Here is a 27,512-nt window from a genome sequence, read left to right on the forward strand (position 1 = left end):
TGCATTTATGGCCTTCTCAGGTCTGTTCAGCAAAGGGAAGCTGAAGGCAGATCATAAGCACAGTCAGTTTCACTTATTGCTTCGCTTAACGACCAAGTTGCTGGTCCCGATTGTGGTTGATAAATGAGGACTACCTGTAGGCATTTTATCTGAAAGTAGACAAGTTGTTGGAGCTCTTGCATTACGAATCTTACCTTCCGTCTAATAAATACTCTTAATCAGAGCTTTTGCAGTCTTGTTCCTTGGATTCATGGTTCTCAGTCCCAGAGGCTCTTTTAGTGTGGAACTGAGAGAGGCCAGTATCCAAAATTTAACCATCACATAAAACCCCCTTTCAGAAATTTCCCAGGCCCTCAAACAGTTTTATTGCCAGATGCTAATCTGTTAGAGATACTGTTGAATGTATTGGCTTGCATCTGGAGGATTTGAGGGCACTTTAGGGTGCCTTTCAGTTTTCTCTGATCCCTGACCAGTCCATAGTGCAATGATTTTAACAACATTAAAGATGATGCAGAAGGAAGAGCAGAGATCAAGTCTTTCTTTGCTCCAGAGGCATAACTCTGGAGCTGCGTGGTTGAAAAAGCCTCTCCCCAAAGGTCTCCCTAGATGAATGCTCTGCTTCTCCTAGAACAGAGTTACTCAACCTCAGCAACTTTAAGATGGGTGGACTTCAACTCCCAGGATTCCCCAGCCAGCATGCTGGCTGGGGAATTCTGGGAGTTGAAGTCCACCCACCTTAAAGTTGCTGAGGTTGAGAAACCCTGTGCTAGAGGTATTTGGCATTACTCTTCAACTTAAGACAGTCCAGAGACGGGCCGCTCAGCAGCTTCCCAAGATCCTTCATCTCTGGCCGTATGAACTGGAGTGTAAAATAATTAGGCTGGGACCACGTCTTCCACCAACCAGTCTATGGGGCTGAAACCGTCCAACACAGCTCCATTCCTTGTCCTGCTGCTTCGGATTAGCTCCTGCGCATCCAGGTTCCCGGTACAAGACTTCGGAGCGGGGATTACTCCTCTTAATGACAATGGTGCCCCATCACCACATTTTATGCCAGTTACCTTCCTAGAACCGTTGGCACAAACATCGGGCCAAAATTGCCCCAGGCCATTGACCTGCAAGAAGGGGTTCTCCAGTGAAAAGCTGCACTTGAGAAGGGAAGCTGGTGGCATGTCTTTTAATTCGGCCAGACCAGTTCGTTTGAAAGCCCCAAATGCAGACAGGGATTCTAGGCTCGGTAGTCTCACGTGCACCTGGGGACCCCGGGCTGAAGGTGGCAGCGCAACATTACCAACTGCCCATAAACTGGACTCCACCCTCTGCTTCGAACAGGATTCCAACCCCAGGCCTTGGCTGACCGTAAAACATTACACTCTGGGTGAGGGGTAGGAAGAAACCAAACCTTGATGGTGCAAAATTCAGATATGCTCATATTATGCGCACAGATCTTCTATATGCGTATGCGTACGCATATTTGTGTGTATGTGCGCGCACAGCATCGGCTTCAATTCCTCAAAGGTGTAACTTTTGCAAATGTGGCCCCTGCCTGCAGCTCTTGAAGGCAGCTGCATCTTCCCCTGGGATTGCTGGCCAGAGGCAGAGGGCTGCCACGCGATCACGGGAAAATGTGGCTGGTCGTAAGAGTGCCAGACAGGAGCTACCAGAGCATCTTTGGGGAATCACTGTGCTTATCCATGTGGCTGTATACACCCACCCCCAATAAATCCTACCCCAGCAGAGAAGTTTGGCTACGACCCTTGCAAAGAGTTGCAATCCAAAATCTTACTTGAAAGGTCTGTGTAAACATACCCGGCGTGGGAACTGAAGTTCCTTTACGAAGGAGTGATGACTCTGAGATCTGCACTATCGGGGGAGAATGAGGACTGTTTCCCATGATGCTCAGGGAAGGGCTAAAAGCTGCTTTGCAAAAGGGCTGAAAAGGTGGTGCTACGCTGGGTCTTCCAGGTCTTGCGCAAGCACAACCGATTTCAAAACTTACTTCCTGTAACGGTAGGTGGGAATGACCTGGGGAGACAGGAGGAAGAGCCGCAGACTGGGCAACCGGCAGGTAAGAGGCAGCTGAGTCTGCGGAAGGAATGGGGACGTGGGAAATGCCTCTGAAGGGGCCCTCCCTAGTTTCTTGGGCTGTGAAGATGAGGGGGGGAGAGATGCGCTTTCAGACTTGCAAGACTGATGTCGGCCTTGCAAGGTAGCCCAGACAAGAAGCACACCCAGGAGTACTAGCTGTAACTTTATTGTAAGGCGCCATTAACAGAATCTTGCAAGTCTGAAAGCGCATCTCTCCCCCTCATCTTCACACTCCAGGAAACTGGGGCGGGCCCCTTCTGAGTCGCTTTCTCCACCCCTCCTCCTTCGGACTCAAATTGCATTGATCAGACGGTTGTCTAGGCTGCGGCTCTTCCCCCTGTCTCCCGAGGTCATTCCCACAGACCACTACACTTCCCTGGATGGGTGTACAAGCCTGTCATTCTAAAGGGATGTGGTGCATTCATTTTCAGTCACTGATTTGGCAGCCATGGAGAGCAAGCTGGTAAGGAAAATTCACAAACCGAGAGAGGGAGGGAGGGGGGGGGGAATCACCAAGCAGCTGAGAGGCAATTTTTGTTCAAGTTAAATATATTTGCAATAGGGGGAACCGAGATTTTGTCGCCTCCCCTTTTCTCTGCATGGAGGCTTTGCCAGCCCCCCAAGGAACATACGAGGCTTTACAGACATGATTTCACATTAACACACATTGACGGCTTTTACATTCACGTGGAGAGACTCGCTGGCGTGGTCAGGAAATCCTCTGCGTTCTGGAGGCCGGCCATCGCTCAAATGTGCTTGGAGCTCAGCTTTAGTTGCATTGTTTTGGTACTATGAACATTTACACTGGCATTCGCGGATGAGGGACGCACAGAACGCAGGCGCCAAACGCCAAGCCCGTCTACTTATCAAGTTCCCCTGGGATTCCCTTTCTGAGGGCAACGTTGGCTACCCTTCGCAGCGACCACACTCCGACATCACAATCTGCGTATTTCACTCCCCGCTTGCTTGATCCCCAATTCCCCTGGCGATGTACTATTGTCCAATCAGCCAAGTGGGATGAGCAGAGGAAGCCGAGGGCAAAGGCCTCATTTGGGGGTGGGAGCAAGTGGGGAGAGATCCAAGAATTCAGCTAGCCTTTGGGCCAGTGTTTCTCAGCCTTGGCAGCTTGAAGAGGTGTGGACTTCGACTCCCAGAATTCCCCAGCCAGCCCAACTCCAATTCTGGGAGTTGAAGTCCACACCTCTTCAAGCTGCCAAGGCTGAGAAACACTGCTTCGGACACTTGTGTAAAACCAATGTGAAAAGATACTCAGCCTGCATTTGGCCATCTGACATGTATGTATTGGATCGAAAGGAAAACAGGCAGGGGCCCCAGAGGAACAAAAATGTGCTGGCGGTCTCAGCAAAATGCTGAGCACCTTGTGGTTCCTGTTTTTTTTTTTTTTTTTTTCCCTTTTCTTCCATTGCAAAGAACAAACCAGCAGAGGAGGAGGAGGTTGGCCTGAAATAAATTAAAAAAAAAACCTGGATGGCTTTTCCACTCTTCCTTACATATCAAACGGCATGGGAAGGAACTGTATTTGAGCCTGTGAATATTTTTACATTCCCCCCCCCCAATCTGCGTCCCGTTTGTTTTGCAAAAGTGATTGTTTGAGCTCCCTGGAGAAGGGGAGGCTGGCTTTATTCAAGGACAGCTGTTACAATTGTTCAACTCCAACCCTACCCTGATGTTAGCAGCAAATAAAATAAAAAGACAAGGCAAGACAAGAAAAAACTTAAAGCTTCAGCCAGCTACGGTCCCTTTGCAAAAACATCTCTCCTCCCAAACATCTTACTTAAGCAGAGAGGCCCTCTTTCAGATAGTCACCACAAATCAGAATTATGGGAATTAATTTCTGCACCAGCCAACTGCGTCGCCCATCCACCAATGCTTCAGGTTGCCAGGAAATTGTGCAGATGTGCTAGAGATACCGAGCCAATGAATGCCTGATCGAACGTCACCAAGGCTGATTTCTGATTTTTTCCCCCCCAAAATTCAGGGCAGACCCTTTAGCCTGCACACCTTGTTTCAATGGTTGTCACAGTAGGGCTGAGCAGCCTTTTGAATCGGTTCCAGAAGATGCCTTGGATTGCTGAGGGATGCAGTCTTGGGAATGATGCAGCTGCTTTAAAGAGCTGTGGTGCTACATTTGTTCTGAAGCACATCACTGGAACTGGATCCAAAGCACTGCGTAGCCCTATCACACCACCTCTGGCTTTGCAAGACATGCAAGGAAGTAAATACTACAACGTGCTTACTTTTCTGGATGTAAGCCTCATCTCTGGTTGTCCCAAGCCACCTCGGAAGATGAAGGATAGGAAACCTACTTCTACCCTGAACTCGTCCTTTGGTCAGAAGTCACACGGCAGAAGACAAAAGGGAGCTATCTCTGACTTGGCCGTGGCCGGGCAAGTTACAGATCAAACAAAGTTAATTTCCACAACTTGGGGAAGCTCGTATAACCCCGAGGGTTCCTGTACAGACCTTACTGTTAGGCGCTTATGGGAGGTGTAGACCAGCCCATCTGGCCGGGGCCCTGTGTTAGGGAAGGCTGTTTGTTCAGCCAGGCCAGCTTTCTCAAGGGATTCTTCAACACCCTTGTCTTCTCAGCTGGAACAGCTGAGATTCTGACCACGCTAGAAACCAATACATTTACCCCAAAATATTGTTGTGCGATGGTGGTCATGCTGGTAGGGTACCAGACACAGGAAAACAACAGGCACATTCCTTGTCACTGTAGTGTTTTCACTTTCAGAGCGAGAGGAACGCCCTCCTTAGCTTTGAAAGGGGACCACAGGAGGAGCGATAATAACAGTAATCTCCCCGCTCCAAGTTCATCTGTACTAACCCAGCCACCACCACCCACTCCCCCCGCATAGCCACAGAGCCCGAGGCAGCTTCAGCAACACAGTTTGGCAGAGACGGCAGAGAGGGTGGGCAGGTTTCCTTTGTACCCCCAACTCTTTGGATTCTCACAGCTCCATGGGACCTCAGGAGCCCCTTGATCGTAGCCTGTGGAGCTGTTTGTGCATCTCCCTAAATGGCAGCACCCCAAGCACCCCGAAATGATGCACCTCCTGGAAGAACGTGCGTCCCTCCGCCGCGTGTCTCTTCTACGGCGTGCACGCAACGCACGCTGCGCCCCGGCTCCAGCCCTCAAGCCGCCAGGAGCGGGACGCAGCCCACCCCCACCCCCCCCTCGTGGCACACCATCGGCGCCATGAACGTCCAGCGGTTGCTCTCCGGGTCGTACGTTTCCACTGAGCTCAGGTTCGACTGTCCATCGTAGCCGCCCACGGCATACAAGCGGCCGCCGCTGGCCACGAGGGAGACGCGGCTGCGCCGGGTGTTCATGGGAACGAGCAGGCACCACTGGTCCGCCGTGGAATTGTACACCTCGGCCACGCTGAGGAAGCCGGAGCCGTCGTAGCCGCCGCAGACGAACATCTTGCTGCCGAGGGAGGCGGCTCCGTGCCGGCAGCGCTTGTTCGACATGCCGGCCACGCCGTGCCACGAGGCCGTGTGGTGATTGTAGTATTCCACCTGGAGGCAGTGCCAAAACCACAGGTCAGCTGGACAGGACAAGTCGGGGGGGGGGGCTGGCTTCCAGAGATCACAGAACCGCTCACGGGGGCGGCCATGGGCCACCCCAAGGCCTGGCTGGGCATCAGGCTCAAGGTTGAGGAGATACATTAAATAACTCAGTAACAAGCCGTGCTGCTTGATAAACCTTCTCTGATGGGTTCGCTTTAACTGCTGAGGGAGATGCTTTGCACAAGTTCCAGAAACCGGAACAGTTTTCCTCCAGCTCATCTGGGAAATGCTCGTCTTTCAGGCAGGACAGAAACTGGGATTAGTGGAGGGCCAAAAGTAGACTACAGGCGGTCCTTGCTTAACAACCACCATTGGGCCCGGAATTTAGGTCACTAAGCAATGTGGTTGTTATGCAAACCAGGACCCACTTTATGACCGTTTTTTGCAGCGCCCTTTAAGCGAATCACACAGTTCCCTATTGATTTTGCTTATCGGAAGCCAGAGGGGAAGGTAGAAAATGGCAATCACATGACCGTGGGGTGCTGCGACCATCGTAAGTATGAGGAATGGTCGCAACTTGGTTTTTCCAGCGCTATTGTAACTCCAGACGGTCACTAAATGAATGGTCATTGGGTGAGGACTACCCATACAGCCAGAAACCAGACTTACGCTATTGAAGATTTGCAATCCATCGTGTCCACCGGAGACAAAGATTCGGCCTTCAAAGACTGTGACGCCAGCCGCACTGCGATTGGCGCTCATGGGAGTCACCACCGTCCACCTTCATAAAGGGCCAGCAAAGGGGGAGTGAGTGGCAGGTCGTGGAGGCGGGACGTGCCCACACAACGGCCGTTCAGGAATACTCACTTGTCTGTCTCGGGCGAATACGCCTCCACGGAGTTGAGAGAGGAGGTGCCGTCGTATCCACCGCAAACATAGATCTGTCCGTCCAGGACTACAGTTCCCATCGCACTGAAACGGGCCAGAAACCTGAGATTTGAGACTGACCGACTTTAGTAGCACCCTTTTGAAGGATGGTTTCATCTCTAGCTCAAGCCGTTACTGCCCCATGTGCTTCTCAGGGCTTGGATTCAGATTTCATCAGGTTTCAGACACGAAGACCCATTGAAGCCAGGGGGTCAAGTCTGTCCTAAATTTATACAATCTATGAGCTGGTAGGACTCCTACGGGTCATCTAGTCCAACCCGCTGCTCAGTGCAAGAAGCACTAAACTATGCCTAACCGATTGCCATCCAGCCCCATATGAAAACTCCAGCGGGCCCTTATTCCAGGTCAGCATTTCTCAACCTTGGGAACTTTAAGATGCGTGGACTTCAACTCCCAGAATTCCCCAGCCAGCCCTGCTGGCTGGGGAATTCTGGGAGTTGAAGTCCACGCATCTTAAAGTTCCCAAGGTTGAGAAATGCTGTTCTAGGTAGACTGCTCCACTGTTCAACCACTCAAGAAGATCCTTGTATTCAGCCTGAATCTCCTCTCGCTGGTCCATGTTCTGCTTGCAGTTTCAGCAGAGAAACCACCCATCTCTCTTCAACAACCTCCATAACCACTGAGTGTTCCAGTGCTGGAGGTGGAGGTAAAACAATAGAATTAAAGACTATGCTGGAAGGGCCACTAGCCCAACCCTCTGCTCAGCGCTCAACTACGTATCTTGAACCCGTGAGATATTCAGCTTCCACTCAAAAGCCACTCATGAGAAATCGTTCAGCGACTGCTCTTGAGAAGCTCTTCTGCTGCCAGTGGCACTTACCGACTACCTTAGGTCTACTCATTTCGAAGTAGCCTCAACGACTTTTTAAAAAAGTCTGGATTTAGTCCTCTGCCCTGTCTTGATCAGCTTGCGAACACAATATGGCACCCCTTTAATAGAAAATATTCATCTTTCTACAGGTCCACTAATATGCCAATCAAAGAAGCAAAAATATTACTATAAACGCAGTCACCGAAAACAAGAACCAGCTGGCAACTCAGCTGCAAAGGTCCACCTAAATAATTTTTTAAAAAATCACTGTAACTCACTGAAATAGTTACAAATATCAGATAAATGATTCCCAGACCTTCCTGACACAAGATACAAAGATACGGGGATAATCTGCGCAGACAGATTTGGATGTGTTTTGCTTTGTCTGGAGAATCACGGACAACAAATGAATAAACCTACCTTCAGCCTGGCTGAAAAAGTGAACAATTAAAAAATGCACACAGGAACAAACTGATTAGGCCCGTTTGTTCCTAAGGAGTCACGGCACCAAGCAGTTGGAGAAGGCCACATTAAAATCGAGGAAGTTGGACATGGGATAGCATGGACGAGAACATTTGCTGGACTCACCAACTTCACGTGCGCAGCGGACTTCCTCTGAATGGCTGTGAACGCTGGTCATCTTAGAGCAGGGGGAAATAATCCACCCCCACCCACAAGTCAAACCTGACTGGTTTTGTGGGTCCCAACGTGGCCCGCTCCAGGGGGTTCCCCTTTCTCAAGGTGGGCGCCATTTTGTTCTTCCCCCAAAGACCCCCACAAAGTGAGGCTTTACGGCTCACATTTGAGAAGGGGGAAATTAAACTAAATGTTAAACCTCCCTCAATTCGCCGAAGATACGCCAGCAAAGCACAAAACCCTTTTTCTAGCGGAATAGTCCCACTTGGATGGGGGCCGGTTCGTGCCCGTGCGCTCCTGTTCTGCAGAGGAGGCAGCGCAGCCCCCCCGACCTGGCGCTCCCCCCACCGAGACTAGTGAGCGCCATCTCCCGCAGGCAGCAGACCCAAGCAGCAATTGGCAGGGGCCTATGGGAAATGGCTGGGGCTTATGGGAGATGAAGCTCAAGAGGCTTGGAAGAAATCAGGGCAGAAAAAGTGGAAATACAACGACGTTCCCCATATCCTACATAGCAGAAGAAATCCGACAAGACTCTGTTTTCAGGATCTGTGGGGTGCCCCCGGCAGATGGGAGGCGCGACCGCTCACACACCTTCGTTTGCTGTTCATGCTTCCCGCTTTGGACCAAGAGTCGGTCTCGGGGTTATACACTTCCACGGTGCTCAGTCGCCACTGCCCGTCGTATCCTCCGATGGCATACAGGAGCCCATTCAGCACGGCCACGCCCACCCGGCTGCGGGCCGTCGTCATTGGCTGGCACTTCTCCCAGTGGTTGGCAATGGGGTCGAAGACTTCCACCACGTTCAGCGAGTCTCCTGCGTAGAAATTTGCTGCTTGCGCTTTAAAAAGCGATAAGCATAACTGGCAGTTCTTTTACTGTAAGGCCACGGGACTGGAATTTTGGTTGCTAAGTGAAGCGGTCATCAAGTCAATCTGACCTGATTTTACGACTTTTTTTGCAGTGGTCGTTAGGCGAATCACTGCAGGCGTTAAGTGAACTGCGTGGTCATTAAGTGAATCACGCGGTTCCCCATTGATTTTTGCTTGCCAGAACCTGGCTGGGAAGGTCAAAAATGGCGATGACGTGACCACAGGACGCTGCAATAGTCATAAACATGAACTGGTTGCCAAGCACCCAAATCACGATCATGCGACCGTGGCATGCTGCGACGGTCATAAGTGTGAGAACCGGTCGTAATTTTTTCCAACACTGTTGTAAGTCCGAACCATCACTAAACGAATGGTTGTTAAGTGAAGACTACTTGCATTTCTCTAAAACGGCGTTTCTCAGCCTTGGCAACTCTCAGTCGTGTGGACTTCAACTCCCAGAATTCCCCAGCCAGCATGGGAATTGAAGTCCACACGTCTGAGAGTTGCCAAGGCTGAGAAACGCCGTTCTAAAGTAAGAACGTGTCAGTGAGCTGCGGCAATTCCCTCTGGACTAAGCCAGTAACGGCAGCTCAATAATAGGTTCTTATTCAGCTTTTGTGGCATGCTGGGCACGACAGGCGACGGAGTTGAAAGGTACCTGCCATATTGAGTCCCCCCACGGCGTAGATCAGGCCAGCGATGGAGGTGCAGCAACGGGGCCGCGTCTTGAAAGCCGGGAGGTGCGGCTGGCGCTCCGGCATGAGGTGGCAGTCCTTTGCTGCGTCCACGAGGTCCCTAAAAGGCGGAGGGCCGTGAAGAGGACAGTCGGTGAGCCCAGAGCAGAGGAGCAAAACTGGGGAGGCTGAAACGGCCCCTGCCTGGCAAAGTCTCTAAAAGGCATCTTGCCCGGCTGCAGCTTTCGGCGAGGCTGCGTGGCGAGGGCCGGTGCCGAAAGCAACAGGGATTCTTTTCCCAGCCTGACTCTTGCACAGCCCCTTCAGCAAGATCCCCTGAGAGGGGTGGGAAGGACTGCAAGAATCCCAGGAACTGAACGAGTGCCCATTTAGAGCCAAGCCAGGCCGAGGCCCACGGGGTAAAGGTTTTCTCTCTCATGCCTTCCTATGACCCAGCCATTCCCTGATGACAGGGAAGGGTGTGGAGAGCCCTCTACTTTGGAGGACTTTGTCACGGGACGACACCAAGAATGCCTTCAGGTTTATACGTTCGCCAACTAACAAGTGCAGAATTCACCGATGATCTGCACGCTTTAGAAAAGATGGTGCCAATCAGAAATTTGTCCAGAGCTTCTCCTCTTTCCTGAAGAAAGCTCTGAGCAGTGGGGGTGGCACAACCTTCCTCGGCGTAACGGGGAGAGAACGCCCACTGGGCGGTGTGTGTGCGGATCAGACCCTCCCGCCCCTCCCTTTTGGTGGAGCTGCACAAGGTAAGGGGAACCCTAAGCAAGCTGTGGCCACAGTGGCACCATCTCTGGCTGTCCCTCATGACTGTGCTGTGTTTTAGCTATTTCTACGTGGCCAGGCTCAAAACGCGACAGCTGGCGGTTTATGTCATGAAACCCTTACTGCTCCCTCAAAGCTCCTTCACACATCTGACGGCTGGAAGTTCGACCCAGACCCTGTGAAGGCAACTTGCGGATCACCCCGGGAGCTTTGCAAAGAGGCCTTTCTCGGGGAAGGGGCCACCATGAAATGTGAAAGCCACCTCTGAGATCCGAAGGAGTCCAGAGTCGGGATGGACGGGCTAAAGAGGGCTTCTGAGAGGTTGGAAGGCCAGGGGCCTCGCTGCCCGCCGTGAATTTAGGAAGTAAGAGAGAGGAGAAGGCAGACAGTGACAGAGAATTACCACCAAGCTCTTCCTTCCATGGCCTGGTCATCTGGTCAGCCCCTCAAGGTAGGGCAGGTCAAGAAAGAGGCATGGTAGGAATTCTGGGAATGTGACTTTATTGTAGCCGTTTTGTGCATTCCTCGCCTTTTTTCCCAGTGCCGCAGATCAGCAAGACGGCGCCCCCCCCCCACTCACCTGCACTTGTGGCAGCTGCGGACGAGGTCATCCTGCTGCACGCGGTCCGTGAGGAACTGAGGCCGGCAAAGCGGCAGGCGGATTTTGGAGAGGAGCTCCGGTAAGCAGGGCTCCCGATGTTCCCGGTCGTACCTGACCCAGGCCAGGGCCGCTTCAAAGACCTGGTGGAAGAGAGCAGGCAGCTCAGCACGGGTGACGCTCTGCACAGGGCACACCGGCCACCTTATTCGACCTCAGCCAGGGGGATGACGACCTTGAGGGAAAGTGGCCAGGAGGGCCCTTGTGCAGCTTTGTGTTGTGCGCCAGTTATGCCCTTTCCTGGATCGGGAGGCTCTTCGAATGGTCACTCACGCCCTGGAAGCTTCAGCTGGGCAGAATGCAGCCGCACAGGCGATTTGTGGCGCCCCTAGAAGGGTGCACATAACACCTCTGCTCCGTGAGCTGCACTGGGTGCCAGTCTGCTTCCGGGTCCAATTCAAGGTGTTGGTTATCACCTTTAAAGCCCTGCATGGCATGGGGCCAGGCGACCTGAGGGACCGCCTCTTCCCCATCACATCAGCCCGTCCCACCCGATCATGCAGGGAGGGCGTGCTGCGGACCCTGTCGGCAAGAGAATTGCGCCTGGCGGGGTCCAGGAGGCAGGCCTTCTCCGCAGTAGCCCCCGCTCTGTGGAGCATCCTGCCCCCGGAGGTGAGACTGGCCCCATCGCTCCTGGCCTTCTGGAGGAGTCTGAAGACCTGGCTCTGCCACCGGGCTTGGGGCAGGGAGGGGAATGGTCATGCCTGGAGATGACTAGTGCCCTAAAGTGCTCATCCCACGCAAGGACTGAATTAGATCACAGCCATCAGGACTTTATTTTTATCTATATTTATTAGTTATTTGTAATTGTATTTTATATAGTGTATTTTCATATATTGTAATTGTATTGTATATTTATTGTTCTGCTGATTATTTTGTTGTAAACCGCCCAGAGTCCCTCTGGTGGGAGGAGATGGGCGGTGACAAATTTGATAAAGAAATAAATAAAATAAATGTAAGTTATATAAGCAAAGAGGGCTGAAATGTTCTTTAAGTCCTGGGAAACAAGATAGTATTTGGAAGTGGCTCAGGCTGATGCCTCCCTGATTCACTGGGGTATAAGAGGGAGGGGAGGAAAAGCACAATCAGGCTTGCAAGATTCTCTTATTACAGGCAGTCCTCGCTTAATCACCACAACTGGGACCAGAATTTTGGTTGCTAAGCAAAGCGGTCATTAAGCAAACCAGACCTGATTTTACAACCTTTTTTGAGGTGGCAGTTAAGCAAATCACGACTGTTAAGCAAACCAGATGGTCATTAAGTGAATCACGCAGTTCCCCAGATTTTGCTTGCCAGAAGCCAGCCGGGAAGGTTGAAAATGGTGATCATGTGACCTTGGGACACAGCGACAGTCATAAATGCAAACTGGTTGCCAAGTGCCCAAATCGTGATCATGTGACCGCAGGTACACTGCGATAGTCGCAAGTGTGAGGACCAGTTGCAAGTTGTTTTTTTCAGCACCGTCCTAAGTCCAAATTATCACTAAACAAATGGTCATTAAGCGAGGACTACCTGTATAGCCTATTTATTGAAACAGGCTATACAGGTAGTCCTCGCTCAAAGACCATTTGTTTAGTGATACATACTTCCTTGATAGTCCTAGTCTTCCTGTGGATTCTGTTTCCTGGTCTGGTCTACTCGAAGGGCTGACATCACATCACTCCGTTAGACTTGTATCTCATTCAAGCAACTGCATAAACAGGCTTGGAATTCCCTCTGACCAGTGGCTGCTGAGGTGCCGGTCGTGACCCGTTAAGAGAACGAACTATTTGAAGGAAGAGAAAGGACTGCTGCGTGGCTAGAAGGCCCAGAGTTAAATCTGGCAGCATCTGGTAGCTGACGCACCAGAGGATTCCAGAATGAGGGAAAGGCTCAGGATGGGCTTCTTAAAGTGCAGACCTCTGGCAAAGAAAAACGTAGTGTGCAAGGGTAGTTCCGTTCCTGGGAAACTAGAGAAAAGGTTTTATCCAAATGAACCCTCTCAGGAAAGGGCCGCTTACAACACGGGAATGTTTTAGAGGAAATCAGACCAGCCCCTGCTCTCTCTCTAAATGTGAATTGCCAGATTAAGAAGAACGACACTGAGGAACATACAGTTTATTGTGGTCCAAGGGGCTGTTTCCTGCTACAAGACCTTGTTGGTGTGTCTCAGACTGATTATTAAACAGCTTTTAAGGGGACAGTGAGGGAGCACAGCGAGCCAAAGGAGCTAACTTTGATTTATGTTTTAATGCAGCCCCTCTCCTTGGATCACCTTTCTTTTTTTTTTAATTTTCTTTTGGGTACGCACACCAAGCCTACGAGTAAACGAGGGATTGTAAGCTCCATTCCAAAAACCTCTTAATGTGGCTCTATTTTAGGTAAGCCATGCGCTTAAGTGGTATCAGATGCATTTAGATTCTTGAAGCACATCGCTCAGAGCCTTGTTCTCTTACTCACGGGGCCTTGATCTATCCCTGTGCATTGTCTGTGCCAGGATTTAGCATTCCTACGCCAGGCGGCCAGATTCTCTCTCTGCTTAGTTTCTGCCGTCATTTTAAGACTTGCTGCTTTGGGAAGTTTTTTTTTCCTTCGCCTCTCCCTAATTAATTATTGCACATCTGGAATCCTGTTTTGTTGTTGTTCTTGTGCTGATGCAAGATCTTGTTGAGACCATGCAGCTGGGCAAAACCAAGGAAAAATAAACTACACAGATTTCAGGATGTTTTTTTTTCAGTCTGGGATAAACCCAGAATTTTGGAAACCACAGGAGGAATTTCCCAGCCTCTTTTATAGTGAGTTAACTAAGCTGGAAACTGTCACAGCGTTTTGAATCCTTCCTTCTCTTGTTACTCACCACCTGGACTTAGTCAAGGTTTATAAAAATCAGCTGCCAACACACTCCCCTTTTGTTTCTTGATGGTTCAGTCTGCTCCTCCCTCCAGTCCTTTCTCAGCCTCCCCACAATCTCTCACAGGTGTCAGATCACTTCACTTAGTTATTTTTCTTGTGCACTTTGCTATAAAAAAATGAGGCACATTTCAGGGGCTGGAACGGTCTGCCAAAGAAAGGCATCCAAGGGCACATACCTGCTCCTCCAGCTTCACGTTGAGTTCATCTCTTGAGACCAGCTCCAGGACATCTTCGAAGGGCAGAGCTAAGAATTCCTCCGACGTCGAAACCTCCACAAAATGCTGGTGAATGAAGCTGTTGGCGGCATTGTAAAGGACGGCACACATCATGGTTTCGGCAAACTGGCGCACGCCCAGGCAGTTCTTGGGGTGAAGCCTTCAAGGAGGACAGGGATTAGAGGAACAACTGGAAAACATCTGGCCTGCCCATCCCTCTGACGACCAAGGCCCCCCCTCCAAACCCCCAGGAGAGCGAGCGCAGAGGCAGCCTCGGACAGCTGGCATCGACAGAGAAGGTAAAGTGGGTCAGCCCCCCACCCAAGAATCCCACATTTGGCCGTGATTCATTCCCAAGGGGCGAAGGAGGCAGACATCAGCGGAGCAGAAGGAGCGCTGCTGCAGTGAAGGCGCCCTTTTGCTGTGAGGTCTCCCGCTGGTCTCCCACCCCAAGGCTAATCTGGGCTGGCCCACTTTACCTTCCAAGCCCCGGGAAGACCAGCCACGTGCTACCCTCTGCTGAGACCACCAGCCCTATACTCAGCCTCCTGGGAATCCCAAATTCCCCACTTCAACTTTCCCTGTGCAGGGATAGATAGCCTTTCCGTGAAGGCTCACTGTTTCAGTGCCTTTCGGATTAGGCACCAGGTGATCTATTAACGCTGTTGTTTGCTGTTCTGCACTCTTAGGAAAAAAGGATGGGTTATTCTAAAGAGCCATGGAGACCGCCTCGAGGGAAATGCTCAGAATCTGTTACAAAAAACCCAAAGGGGAGAAGCTCAGCAAAGGAGGTAGAGTTAGCAAGTGCCTCAGACCTATCTCAATAAAGCAGAGTTATACCGGTAGTCCTCGCTCAACAACCATTCGTTCAGTGACAGTTCGGACTTACAATGGTGCTAGAAAAAACGACTTGCGACTGGTCCTCACGCTAACGACGGTTGTAGCGTCCCTGCGGTCATGTGATCATAATTTGGGCGCTTGGCAACCAGTTCACATTTATGACCGTCACGGCATCCTGTTGTCACGTGATCACCATTTTTGACCTTCTTGGCCAGCTTCTGGCAAGCAAAATCAATGGGGAACCACGTGATTTGCTTGACGACCACGTGGTTCAGTTAACACCTGCGGTGATTCGCTTAACAACCACCACAAAGAAGGTCATAAAATCTGGTCAGATTCACTTAACGACCGCTTCGCTTAGCAACCAAACTTCCAGTCCCAGTTGTGGTTGTTAAGCAAGGACTACCTGTAGTTTCCCTCTGTCCCCTCTTTTACCAAGCAAAATCAAGAGGGAGGCACGTTGGTGGAATCTCTTCCTCATGCCTCCCCCTCCCGCAGGACTACATGGTCGTTGCTGCTCCCTTAAGGGCTCCGGCAAGCCTGCGCCAAGGCTGCCTCTGCACTCCTGCGCTGGGAGCGAGAAGCTCCCCTCGCCGGAATTTCAAGGGGGCCGATCGGTCTCTGGCAGGCTGACTTTCGCATGCGCAGGATGTGCCATTGCTGGGCACAGAGCAGGCACGGGAGCAGTTTTCCTCAAGGAAGGGTGCTGGGAAGGCTGGGTGGTGGGTGAAAGTGACCCGGCGCACGCTTCGGGTTTGCTACCCAGAGTGAGAGGAGATAAAATCCTCCTGAAAGGCCTCTGATCCTTTCCAATTCTCCTTTCCGGCTGAACAAACACTTCTGCTTGCGCCCTGCACATTCCACCGCCAGCCCGCCTGCGAAACCTGAGCCCTGACAAAGCGCACCGACCGATCACTGCCTCGTCCTCAAAGGCCGACCTTCACTCCAGAGACCCTCTGCCCCCCCGGACTCGAGAAGAGGCAACGTGGTCTGCGGAGGAAAGGAAGACAGCTGCACCGGGAAGAACCTCGCCTGAACACGATCTCCCCCTGCCACATCATCTGCCGTTAGCACCAACCGTAAAGTGCGCTATGAGGAGGCACTCCTGCTGTTAGTTTCCGCCTCCAAATAGTGTCCCAGAAATTCTGGCTGCTCCTTCGGCTGTCTGGGGCTCAGCTCGGTTCCTTGAGTTCTCTGGAGCCATCTCATCTACGCGTACAGGCAGTCCTGGCTTAATGACTATTTGTTTAGTGATGGTTCTGACTTACAACGGTGCTGAAAAACTGACTCACAACTGGTCCTCACACTTATGACCCTCGCAGCGTCCCACGGTCATGTGATTGCCATTTTTGACCTTCCTGGATGGCTTCTGGCAAGCCAAATCAGTGGGGAACCACGTGATTCGCTTAATGACCACGTGATTTGCTTAACGCCCGCGGTGATGTGCTTAACAGCTGCTGCAAAAACGGTCGTAAAATCAGGTTGGATTCGCTTAATGACCTCTTCGCTTAGCAACTGAAATTCCAGTCCCAGTTGGGATTGTGAAGCGAGGACTGCCTGTACTGTGGCGGAACTAAAGTCTGGATTGCACAGGAAGTCTAAGGACCTGCAGGACTGATGCGCCCCTGCTGCTGTCCCGCAACCTCCATTCTGCGGTTCTGCAAATTTAGCCTCTGGCAGGAGGCAGGGACCCTCGACTCCAGAAACACGAGGGCTCGGGGAAGAAACCGGATACATGCCCAGTCTGCCCTCCCGCCCAAAGAGGAGAGAGATGAAAACAAACTGGACTGTGAAAGTGCTCCTTCTGAAATGGAGAGAAAAGAGCAGCACGGGGAAGTGGAAACGAATTAAGGACACACTTCACTGCAAGATAAAGAGGGGTGAATTCAGTTTAAAAATTTCTATTTATTTATTTTATTTTATTTTATCAAATGTTATCACCGCCCATCTCCCTCCCAAGGAGGGATTCTGGGCGGTTTACAATAAAATAGAATTAAGAACCAAAACAGTCACAAATACAATAAATACGCTCAAAGTAAGAATGTGATGGAATTGAGACGGGCGAGAGCTCTTTATCAGCCCGTGAGCGTAGCAGGCCCCTCCGAAGTCACTCGAGGGCGCTGGCCATCCCCAGGTGCGGCTACGCCCCCTCCCGTTCCAAGCCTGCTGGCAAAACCAGGTCTTCAACCTTTCGAGGGGGCCGGTCTCACCTCTGGGTGAGGCATTTACCTACATTTGCACGCTGTCGTAGCCTATATAAGTTATAACGGGGTTTCCCCCTAACTGATCTTTGTCGAAACGCCCCCTTAGACACCCGCACCTGCGGGGCTGCCTGCCCAACCCATCAGATCAAACACGGAGAAACCGTTACTGATCTTCCATTCTCAGGCAGTTTGGGGGACTGCAGCAAGAAGGCCCTGCAATCGGGGTGGCGATGCCAAACTGGGGAACAGCTTCCCAGGAGAGAGAAGGCTAGCTCCCTCCTTACTGATGCTTCAGAAGCAATCAGTGAGGGGTTTATTTGGGATAGCCTTCGCCAAGTTTTGTTGTGCCATTTTTAACTTCTGTTTTTATTGTTTGAAGTCTGTTTTTTCGTGCTGTTTTTATTGTTTTTATGGAAGTTAGTAGCATGGGTATTCCACACACTGAGAGTCTTTTGGCTGTGGCTGGATAGAAACGTGCACGCATAAACAAACAAACAAACAAAATTTCAGTTCCATGTACATAATGATTTCTGAGACAAAAATCTATTCCATGCAGCTAGAGGAGCAAAGTGAGTTGTATTCAAGCAGAGCCATCTTTCAGGGATGCTTTCACTTGGATTCCTGCCCTGAGTGCGGGGGGTTGGACTGGATGGTCTCAAGGAACCTTTCCTGCTTAATGATTTACGCCCAACCGCCTCGGATTTCTGCATGGACTCCCAAGTTCCAACCAGAATCGGGCCTTGCTTAGGGTTTTTGTTTTCTGAGATCAACCAAAACAACCTCCCACCTAGCTGGACTTATATTTGTAAGCGATAATATCAATTTCTTTGATATTTTTGCTCCCAGGGGTTTGGAAATGTCCAGAACTTTTACATCTGTACTCACCTCTCCTTGAGGAAAGAGCAACAGGCATCCTTGATGTTCTGCAGCTGCAGGAAACTGGCCCCCATCAATAAAGACTGGACATTCTGCTGGTCTATGGCTAAATGTCCATTGTAGGCAAAATTGATCAGAGCTTCCAGTGCGCTAAATGGGGCAAAGAAGAGCCAATAGGAGTTGATATCTGGTTTTAGTAACCCAAGCAATCCAAAATGTGTGTGTGTGCTGCCACAGAATTCTTAGTTAACTTGGAGGCCCTTGCCAGATTCCAGGCATTCATAACAAGAAGGCCATGCTTCTAGTCCTTAAGATGGTACAAATAAACCAAAAAACAGCTGCTGCTGTGTATGGAATGTATACCCCAGAAAGCTGGCAGTCAAAACCCTTATGCAATTGTCAGTTATCTCTTTACAGGTAGTCCTCAGTTAACGACCACAACTGGGCCTGGGATTTTGGTTGCTAAGCGAAGCAGTCATTAAGTGAATCTGACCCAATTTTACAACCTTTTTTGCAAAGGTTGTCAAGCAAATCACTGCAAACATTAAGCAAACCACTTGGTTGTTAAGTGAATCACGCAGCTTCCATTGACTTCGCTTGCCAGAAGCTGGCTGGGAAGGTCGAAAATGGCAATCATGTGACAGCGGGATGCTGCAATGGCCGTAAATGAGAACTGGTTGCCAAGCACCCAAACTGTAATCATGTGACTATGGGGACACTGTGACAGTCGTAAGTGTGAGGACTGGTTGTAAGTTGGGGGTTTTTCAGCGCCATTGTAAGTCCAAACCATCACTAAACGAATGGTTAAGGGAGGACTACCTGTAATAGGAAATTCTGATTATTTCCCCTGGAATCTTGCTCCTAAAGAAGCAGATTCACAGAGCGCTACCTTAACAAACTCCCGGCCCTCTTCCACTTTCTACTCTTTTGCCTTGTCAAACTATCTGACAAGGGAAAATATCTGATGCTTCCAGGAAGAAGGGTCCTCTTGCAACAAATCCCAAGTCACGATGCAGCTACTGACTTTTCCTCCTGAGCAACAGTGGAAGGAGGAGTGGGAAAACACACGGGTGTGGGTGTGTATATTTATAAGTGGACGATGAGATCATCTGGACTCACCCATAAAATCTGACCAAGCAGGACTGCATGACATCAGCACTGTCAGAACGCACCGAGGAACAGGAGCCACCCAAATGCACGCGCAACCTACACATGGTTATCTCCACACCGAAACAACCTTAACATAGTTTCACACGGCCAAATTATTTGCCCGCAGCGGCTCAGGCGCTGCTTTCCGCGGGGCCTCTGATGGGTCTGCAAGCAAAATAAATTTGGTCCACGCCGTGGGGCGGTGACACCAGCCGCAGATCCTCAGCTTTACCTTGGGTCCATGCCTTGCATGACTATCTCATCCTGCTTGCATTCCATCATGTCGTTGGTGAACATGGCGTGGAAGTAGGGGATGGAGGCCGCCAGGACGATCCGGTGAGCGCTGAATTTGTGGTCGCCAACCTGGACAGGTACGGAGGGAGGCAGAAATAGATTTTTCAGCTCACAGCTAGGAAGGGGGCTGTTCTGGTGCTGGCTTCTGAGGAAATGGCTGTCAGCCGCGAGCCAGAAAGAATACCTGGAAACTCTTCCGGTTGTTGTTTTTTTTAGTTAAAAAAAGAAGACGCTCTCAAATCAAGCTTGATTCCTCGTGAACACCTTGGCACATCTGTGTGGCTTTCTTGGCAGCAGCACCTTTCTTTTGGGCTGTTTTCTGACTTTCCAATCAGTTTGGGCTTTTCTGGCAGGCTCCCATCCAAGTGCTGAATGAGCCTGACTCAGCTTAGCTTTTTGCGCGTGGCCAAGGTTGGCAAACTGCTGTCAGCTGCCAAGCATCTCTGCCCAAAAAGATGGCAGGCCGGACCAACTATTGCCAGGAGATTAAATCACCTTCTCCAACTTGGCAGCCTGTAGGTAGGTCAGACTTTGCTTATTTAACCCAAGTTTGTAGCAAGTCAAACAGTTAAATAACGGAAGGTTCAAAATGCAAAGTTTTGTGACAGTGCTAATATCCTGCCCCAATCACAGACACAGGGGGGCTGACTTACGTGTATACTGGATCCTGTCATAGTACTTAACACAGTTAGAAATTCATAAAATCAAATCAAATCTTCAGAACAACAAGCAATACAAGTAGTCCTCGCTTAAATCCACAATTGGGACCAGAATTTCAGTTGCTAAGTGCAGTGGTCATTAAGTAAATCCAACCTGATTTTATTACCTTCATTGCGGCAATCGTTAAGCGAATCGCTGCAGGCATTAAGTGAACTGTGTGGTCGTTAAGTGAATCACATGGTTCCCCATTGATTTTGCTCGTCAGAAGCCAGCTGTCAAGGTCGAAAACAGCAATCACGTGACCACAGGATGCTGTGATGGTCGTAAGTGTGAGGACAGGCCACAAGTTGTTTTTCAGCACTGTTATAAGTCCGAACCATCACTAAACAAATGGTTGTTAAGCAAGAACTACCTGTGTTCCATTCATATGATTATGAATTATGAAGGTAAAGAATGTATTTAACGGATTGAATTTGATAAGACTGCCCAAAGAACTCTGAACTGAAGGTTGTGGCATCATTAAGGATGAGGCAAATGAAAACATCCCAAAATGCAAAAAGCAGAGACAGAGGAAAATTTGCCAGACAAATGCAGAGTTCCAGAGGAGAGCGAGGAGTTATATCTAAATTAGCAATGCATAGAAACAGAGGACATCCTTCTAATGGGAATGACATGACATTTATTTTTAATATGAGTACATTAAAAAAACAACAGCAACGAAGGAGGCTTGCTCTGCTGCAGCAAGAAGATTTAAAGTGAGCTGGCATGATGGCATGAATATTGGGAAGAAATATATAAAAAGGATCCCCAGATCAGTGATGCATACAAAGGTTTGATGCAGTAATCAACGTTACCTTCCTAGACTCAAAACGTTACAGAGATGGTGAGTCTAACCATGAAGTAGAGAGATTCCTGCTAGCTGGGGGAAAGACAATGACACCTCTAGACAAAATATTCAAGTGCAGAGACAGCATTCTGAGAATAAGGGTATATACTGTCCAAGCTGTTTTTTCCCCAACTGTAACTTATATCTGTGTAATCTTGACCATAAGAAAAGCTGAATGAAGAAAAATTGATGTTTGTGAATTGTGACATGTGAGAAAATTGCTGAAAATACCTTGGGCCAGAAGATGAATAAAGCATTCGACCCTTGATGAAGCAAAGCCAGCTTGCTTGCTGAGCTCTAACAATGGAGCTAAAGTTTAGATACTTTGGACACATAATGTGCAGGGAAGACTTCTGGGAGAAGGCGCCTGAGACTTGGAACAATCAAAGGCAATAAAAAAAGAGGCTCATAGAAGACAGAGCGATTGACAAAGTGATCAGACGCTATCGCTGAGGACACAACATGAACATGCAAATGCTCAAAAGCTCAGTTACTGACCAACGATCCTGGCATTGTGTTGATCGGGTCGTGAAAGGTCGGAAGCGACCAAATGACCACAATAGACAGCAGGGTGGCCATCCCAGCAGCTCAGTGGTGCGGGTCACTTCCCTCCATTCCAAAAGAACCCACCAACACGTAACATGGGGAATGTCAGGAAATAGGAAGATACAGTAGAAAGCAGGACGGAAACCTCTAAACCAGTGTTTCCCAAACGTGGCGACTTTAAGACGGGTGGACTTCCGCCCCCAGAATTCCCCAGCCAGCATGAGTAGAAGCCCACCCATCTTAAAGTCGCCACATTTGGGAAACACTGCTCAAAACTGCATCCAAGGACAGGATGAGCTGGAAAAATCTGCCCAAGATTTTTCTAGCCCTTTCAACTTGACCGAATGCAAGGCCAGCGTAGTTGCAAAGATTCTGGAGTAAGATAATGATTCTACTGGGAGGTGACCGGTTTGGCACCTGGATATCACTCTCACAAGTTCTTGTGACCAAATACCATGAAAACATCATCATCACTGTTGTGGGTTGGAGAATGACGCAAGGAGGAATGGCAGGTTTTCTAGACTGAGAACATTTCATAGGCCTGTATTAAGAATAAAAAAAAAAGTCTCCCTTCCCAAGTCTTGCTCCAAGGATTGGATCTGACCTTGTAGCTAGATTTTGGGCACCACCTGAATGGACTCTGACGCAGGAACACCAAGCTTACCTGCTCCACATCCTTAGGTAAAAAGACAGGAAAGGTAGTAGTAGTGAAACTGCTGCAAAGCAACTCAGAAACCACATTATTACAGGTAGTCCTCACTTAACGACCATTCATTTAGAGATGGTTCAGACCTGAGAAGGCGCTAAAACTCATTTGCGACTGGTACTTGTACTTACGACCACTGTGGCATCCCCACGGTCATGTGATCATGATGGCAACTGGGGCGCATCTACAACCACTGCAGTGTCTCGTGGTCACGTGACAGCCATTTTCGAACTTCCCAGCTGGCTTCCAGCAAGCAAAATCAAGGGGGGACTGCGTGATTCACTTAATGACCATGTGATTCGCCTAACGACCACCGCAAAAATGGTTGTGAAATCGGGTTGGATTTGCTTAACGACCACCGTCACTTAGTAACTGAAATTCCGGCCCCAACGGTGGTCGTTAAGTGAGGAGTACCTGTATTCCCTCCAATCCAATATGTATTCCAATAGAGTGGCACATGGATAAAGAGAAGAGGTTCGTAAAGGAGCTGCACATTTCTTTGGCAAGGCTAGACACCTTTCTGAAAGTTGAGAACTAAGGTCACCTTTGACAAAGTTGACCTGAGCCTATGTCATCCATTTTTTCTAGGATCCAAAGAAGTTAATTGTGGAGTTTGAAACCACCGCTGACACATGGTGATTTAATTAACTAATTTGAAACGTTTATGCCGATAAAACAGTCTATCTCATCACCTGGAACCATTTTTTATTAAATACTTCCCCGCATTTTTGGCAGAAGATATTGCAGTTATTTACTGCTCTACCCAGGAGAGTGGAGACAGGTCAAACCAGGGACTCTCAAAGCTTTCACAGCGCAAATGCCAACAGTCCCTTTACGGCAGGTCGTGACTCCCATCAAATAGTCCTTTTTCTAAGAAGGACTGTATGTTTTCAAGCTTTTGGTCGTTACGTTATTAAAAGCAAAAACACGTTGCCTGCTGTGAAACGGTAAAAGGTATCGCTGGGGCTGCAATCTCTGCCACGCCTCTCAGTTGTCCCATACTTTGCCCCTGTGTTGTTCTGCACACCCCCTGGTGCCAACCAGCGTGGGCAAAAGGCGACACCAGTGGCAACATTCTCTCTCCTTGCGCGTGAGAAAAGGCAGCAAGGCAAAATGGTGGTGGCAGAGAGAAGGGGCCAGCGGAGCTGCCCCAGCAGGATTCAGGCTCTGGCACAGCACCCTTAAGTTTCCGAAGCATTGTGGGTCGCAGAAAAGGACTTGGTCGGCCACGTGCCACCTGTGGGCCGTGCATTTGAGACCCCTGCCTTATGCTACCCCGAGGGAAGGGCCAGAGCTCCTCCCGTGCAGCTGGCCCTACCTCCCTTGAAAATGAACTACATGTGAAGCTCACTCAGCATCTGAGCCTTGACCAGCGTTTCTCAACCTTGGCAACTGGAAGAGGTGTGGACTTCAACTCTGGGAGTTGGTCACGGCTGCCCCCCAAACCACCTTAACAGCGAGGTGGAGAAGCGAGGAAACCAAGTTAGGAAGGGCAGCACTGCTAGAACTACTGTTCACTGATAGGAGTTAAACATTACGGTTCATTCATCGTTCACAAAACCATCATTAAAGCAACTCATCTCGGTTTTTCCTTGCTCTTCTTTACTTTTCACATGTCCAAGCAGTATTTGTTAGGTTTACAGAGCAGCCCACCATCTGCAGCTTCCTGAATATCAAATGAGCTCCCCCCCAAACCAGGCATTCCTAGATGAACTGTTTTTCAGGCTTCGTGAAGGATCTGCTTGAAGAGGCCGCGCGGCATTATGCGCCAGGTGAAGAGAAGAGATTCCACCAGGAACTGCTTGCGCTGAATCAGGAGAAAGACCGTTGTGCGCTGGAGGAGAGGAATTGTAGGCTGCCCCCTCTCAAGGAGAAATGCCCCATGTAGTTCAAAGTCAGCTATGATCTAAATATCCACAAACTGAAATTCTGATTGCACAACATAAGAAAAGGCTCAGGAGGAGGAAAAGGGCCTTGTTAATGGTGGGGGTGGGCGGAGAAAGAGAGAGAAATCTTTTCTGACTATTTGCTGAAGGATGCAAAAACAGGTCGGCCTGGAAGAGAGCAGCTTATGTCACGTGCCCTTCCTACGAGGGACATCTCATCCCATTGCTCCAGGCCTGCAAACGTACTTAGGCTGCAATTCAGCTAGTACAGAAAGTGTTTGGGGAGAGGAAGAAGCAAAGGATTTTAACTATCTCAAACAATGGGCAGAACCCAGCAAGATTATTGTCAACAGAGGTAAATGCAAAGTCCCTTGTCTGAGTCAGAAAAATCAAAGGCATGAATATAGGATGAGGGGACCAGAAGGAGAGCCTTAAGGTTCTGGCCTAGAAACCAGAAGACTGTGAGTTCTAGGCCTCACTCAGGCACGAAAGCCGGCTGGGTGACTTGGGGCCAGTCCCTCTGTCGTAGCCCAACCCACCTTACAGGGTCGCTGTTGTGGGGAAAATAGGAGAGAGCATTAGATGTATTCGCCGCCTTGAGTTGACCAAAATATATAAAAACAGGCAGAATAAAGTAGTAGTAGCAGTAATGATATTATTAAGCAGCAGGACAAGTGAAAAAGGTCTGGGTGTCTTATGGATCCAAGCTGAACAAGAACCAAAAATATGGTGCAGCTGCAAAAAAAAAAAAAAGCAGATGCAATCCCAGGTAGCATCAGAAATATAATTCCTCTCTATTAGGTGTTGGCCAGAACACCGCTGGAACACCGTGTCTTGGAATCGCATTTTAGAAAGGATACCGACAGGCCTCTAGGCAGGAATTGGGCATCCTTATCCCAGAGGAGAGAAGACTACAGAGAGACACGACGGCTGAAGGGCTGAAACGTAGAAGACGGGGCAGACTTCTTCCGTGTTGTTTCAGAAGGCAAGAAACAACAAGGAATTACAAGGCTTACACTACAAGGAAGCAGATTTCAGATGGACACCACTGAATGTCCACAATGGAACCGACTGCCTCAGGAGGTGGTAGACTCTCAGCTGCCGGAGATTTTTAAACAGAGGCTGGATGGTGTAATGGTGGATTCCCGTACTGGGCAGGGCTGGCCTAGATGACCTCCAAGGTCCCTTCCAACCTTATATTTTCTGATTTTATGAATGGGTTTATACCCCATTTTTTTTGGTAGATTGAGGAGGGTATCGGAAACAAAATAATAGTGTCATATCAAATGCCAAAAATGTAAAATGTCCTACCGATTAAACATAGATGCCAGTTATTGCTAACTTGCAGACCTCACTGCAGCAAGAAGCAGTGATGGCTACTTATATAAGATTTAAATAAACCAGCCTCTGAATTCAGGAGGCTGAGAGTAAGAATCGTGGAAAATTGTTTCCCTTTGTGCTTCCTAGAAACATTTAACTGTTAGGAACAAAATTGTTGGACTCGTCTGAAGGCTCATGGAATAACGTCTTCTTGACTTCAAGAAGCATTTGCTAAAGTTGGAGGATTTAAAACATGACGAAAACCTCTGATCGTCAATATAGGACAACTGTAGCATGGCACCCACTCTGCCAAACCACCCTTGTTACTGGGATGCATATAAGCAATGTGCCAAACAGAAAGTATTAATTTCATGAGTCACGATATTCCATGGAGGAATATCCTGCATGCAAAGAAAATATGCAACTGCAGCATACATGCAGGAGACAGGTCATCCCAAACTGGGCTGAAATCAAAATCCAATTTTCAAAGACCATCCCCCCCAAAATATAAAAAGCAGGCATAATTATCAGCTATTGTTACCATCAACTCAGATGTCAAAGCTCTATCGAGTAGCCTGCAACACATTCTTAAGAGATTACACAGTTAGCATTGCTATGCTAAATCCCAATATTTGGGGCATTAATCATTGTCATGAGATGTCATGAGCAGAAAACACAGGAGAAGGAAGGTGTCAATACCATACTTGGCAAATGCTGAAAAGGAAACCATCAGGATACAGACATCGTTTTCATCGTTCTTGGGATTTCTACGGTAAACAGCATCCTAAACAGACGGCTCGCTGTAGGTAGGACAGGGAGTGTATTAATACTGGACTGTTTACTGGCCTCCTGTGTACCTCCAGATGTGTTCAATTCAAACTCCCAACCTCATCCAGTAGGTTGTTGGTCAAGAACTTTAAGATGTGAAGTTCAACAGACGTGAAAAGCAGCGGCTTAGGAAATGGGGATGTAGTTTTTGGTCATTTCAACTGGTGGGATCTTTGCAGCCAAGGCCAATTACTCTATTGTTTGCTATCTTTCAACTCACCCTCTACGACATTTGTCCTACTCTTCTGTTCCTCTGCCTTTACAGTCGAAACCGAGCAGTGAAGGATTGCCTGCTATCTATCTATCTATTTGGTAAATCTACACAGCTGCCTCTCTCCCCTACCTGACTCTGAGAGGCGTCTCAGGCTAAAAACACAAAAGCAATACAGCGGCGTACGGAGCCCAAAACGCAACAGCAGCAAATTAAAGAGCAATAAAAACCATTACAAGCCACACACTCCCAACCCCCCCACGAAATCTGCGGGGGGAGAGGGCACTCCTGAGCATCAGCTCCGCTGAGACGGCGGCGGGGGGGCAGCCCTGCGGGGGGGCACGCAGACTGCCGGGGGTGGCCCCTTCCGGAGCCCAGAAGGGGACCAGGCCTCCCTCCGGCCGCCCCCCCTTCCTCCTCCTCCTCCTCCTCCTCTGCGGCCCAGGCCCTAAACCGAGCAGGTTCGGGGGGGGAACCAGGCGCACCGCAAGGGACCCCGAGGGGCGCTTCCTCGCTGGAAAGGACCCGCCCCTCCTCTCCCCCCTTCCTGGACCCCTCCCCACCCAGCCCCTCCCGGCCCCCACCTCCGAAGGGTCCCTTCCGTGCCTCCTCCTCCTCCTCCGGGGACCCCGAGGGACCCTCCCGCCCCGCCGCCCCCGGGCCCACCTTGAGGGTCACGTCGCAGAGCTTCCCCTGCCGCCGGATCTCGCCCATCACCCCGTAGCCGCGGCTGGGCAGGTCCCCCACCGAGAAGTGCACCAGGTCCTCCGGGTCGAGCTCCGGGTCCGGCCCGGCCGCCTCCAGCATCCTGCCGGCTCGGCTGCCCTGCCTCCGCCTCGCCAAGCCCGGCCCGGCCGGGACTGGCGGCCGCCGTCAGCCGCCTCCGCCCTCGCGCCCGCCGCGCTCGGCCCCGCCCGGCCGCCGTCCCCGCGCCCGGCCGCCCGCCCCCTCGCCGCCGGGGGAGCGCGAGACCGGAAGCCGGCCAGGCCCCGCCC

At 50.0% G+C, this 27,512-nt stretch overlaps 1 protein-coding gene across 2 annotated transcripts; it reads right to left on the bottom strand.

Annotated features, from left to right (window-relative positions):
* Positions 1-2,619: 2,619 nt before the first annotated feature.
* KLHL18 (kelch like family member 18) lies at positions 2,620-27,396 on the bottom strand. 2 transcript variants are annotated; one of them, XM_063303271.1, is made up of 10 exons: positions 27,184-27,396; positions 19,413-19,543; positions 18,041-18,181; positions 14,073-14,271; positions 10,927-11,087; positions 9,545-9,681; positions 8,609-8,846; positions 6,490-6,594; positions 6,292-6,403; positions 2,620-5,631 (listed from the first exon to the last, which is right to left on the bottom strand). In XM_063303271.1, the coding sequence occupies exons 1-10, from the start codon at positions 27,322-27,324 to the stop codon at positions 5,245-5,247; spliced, it is 1,752 nt and encodes a 583-aa protein (XP_063159341.1). In that variant the 5' UTR covers positions 27,325-27,396; the 3' UTR covers positions 2,620-5,244. The 2 variants fall into 2 exon arrangements, with proteins under 2 accessions (XP_063159341.1, XP_063159342.1); XM_063303272.1 differs by having other exon boundaries at positions 8,609-8,831; positions 27,184-27,395.
* Positions 27,397-27,512: the final 116 nt, after the last annotated feature.

This window comes from Candoia aspera, chromosome 4 (genome assembly GCF_035149785.1).
Source record: "Candoia aspera isolate rCanAsp1 chromosome 4, rCanAsp1.hap2, whole genome shotgun sequence".
Taxonomy (NCBI): domain Eukaryota; kingdom Metazoa; phylum Chordata; class Lepidosauria; order Squamata; family Boidae; genus Candoia; species Candoia aspera.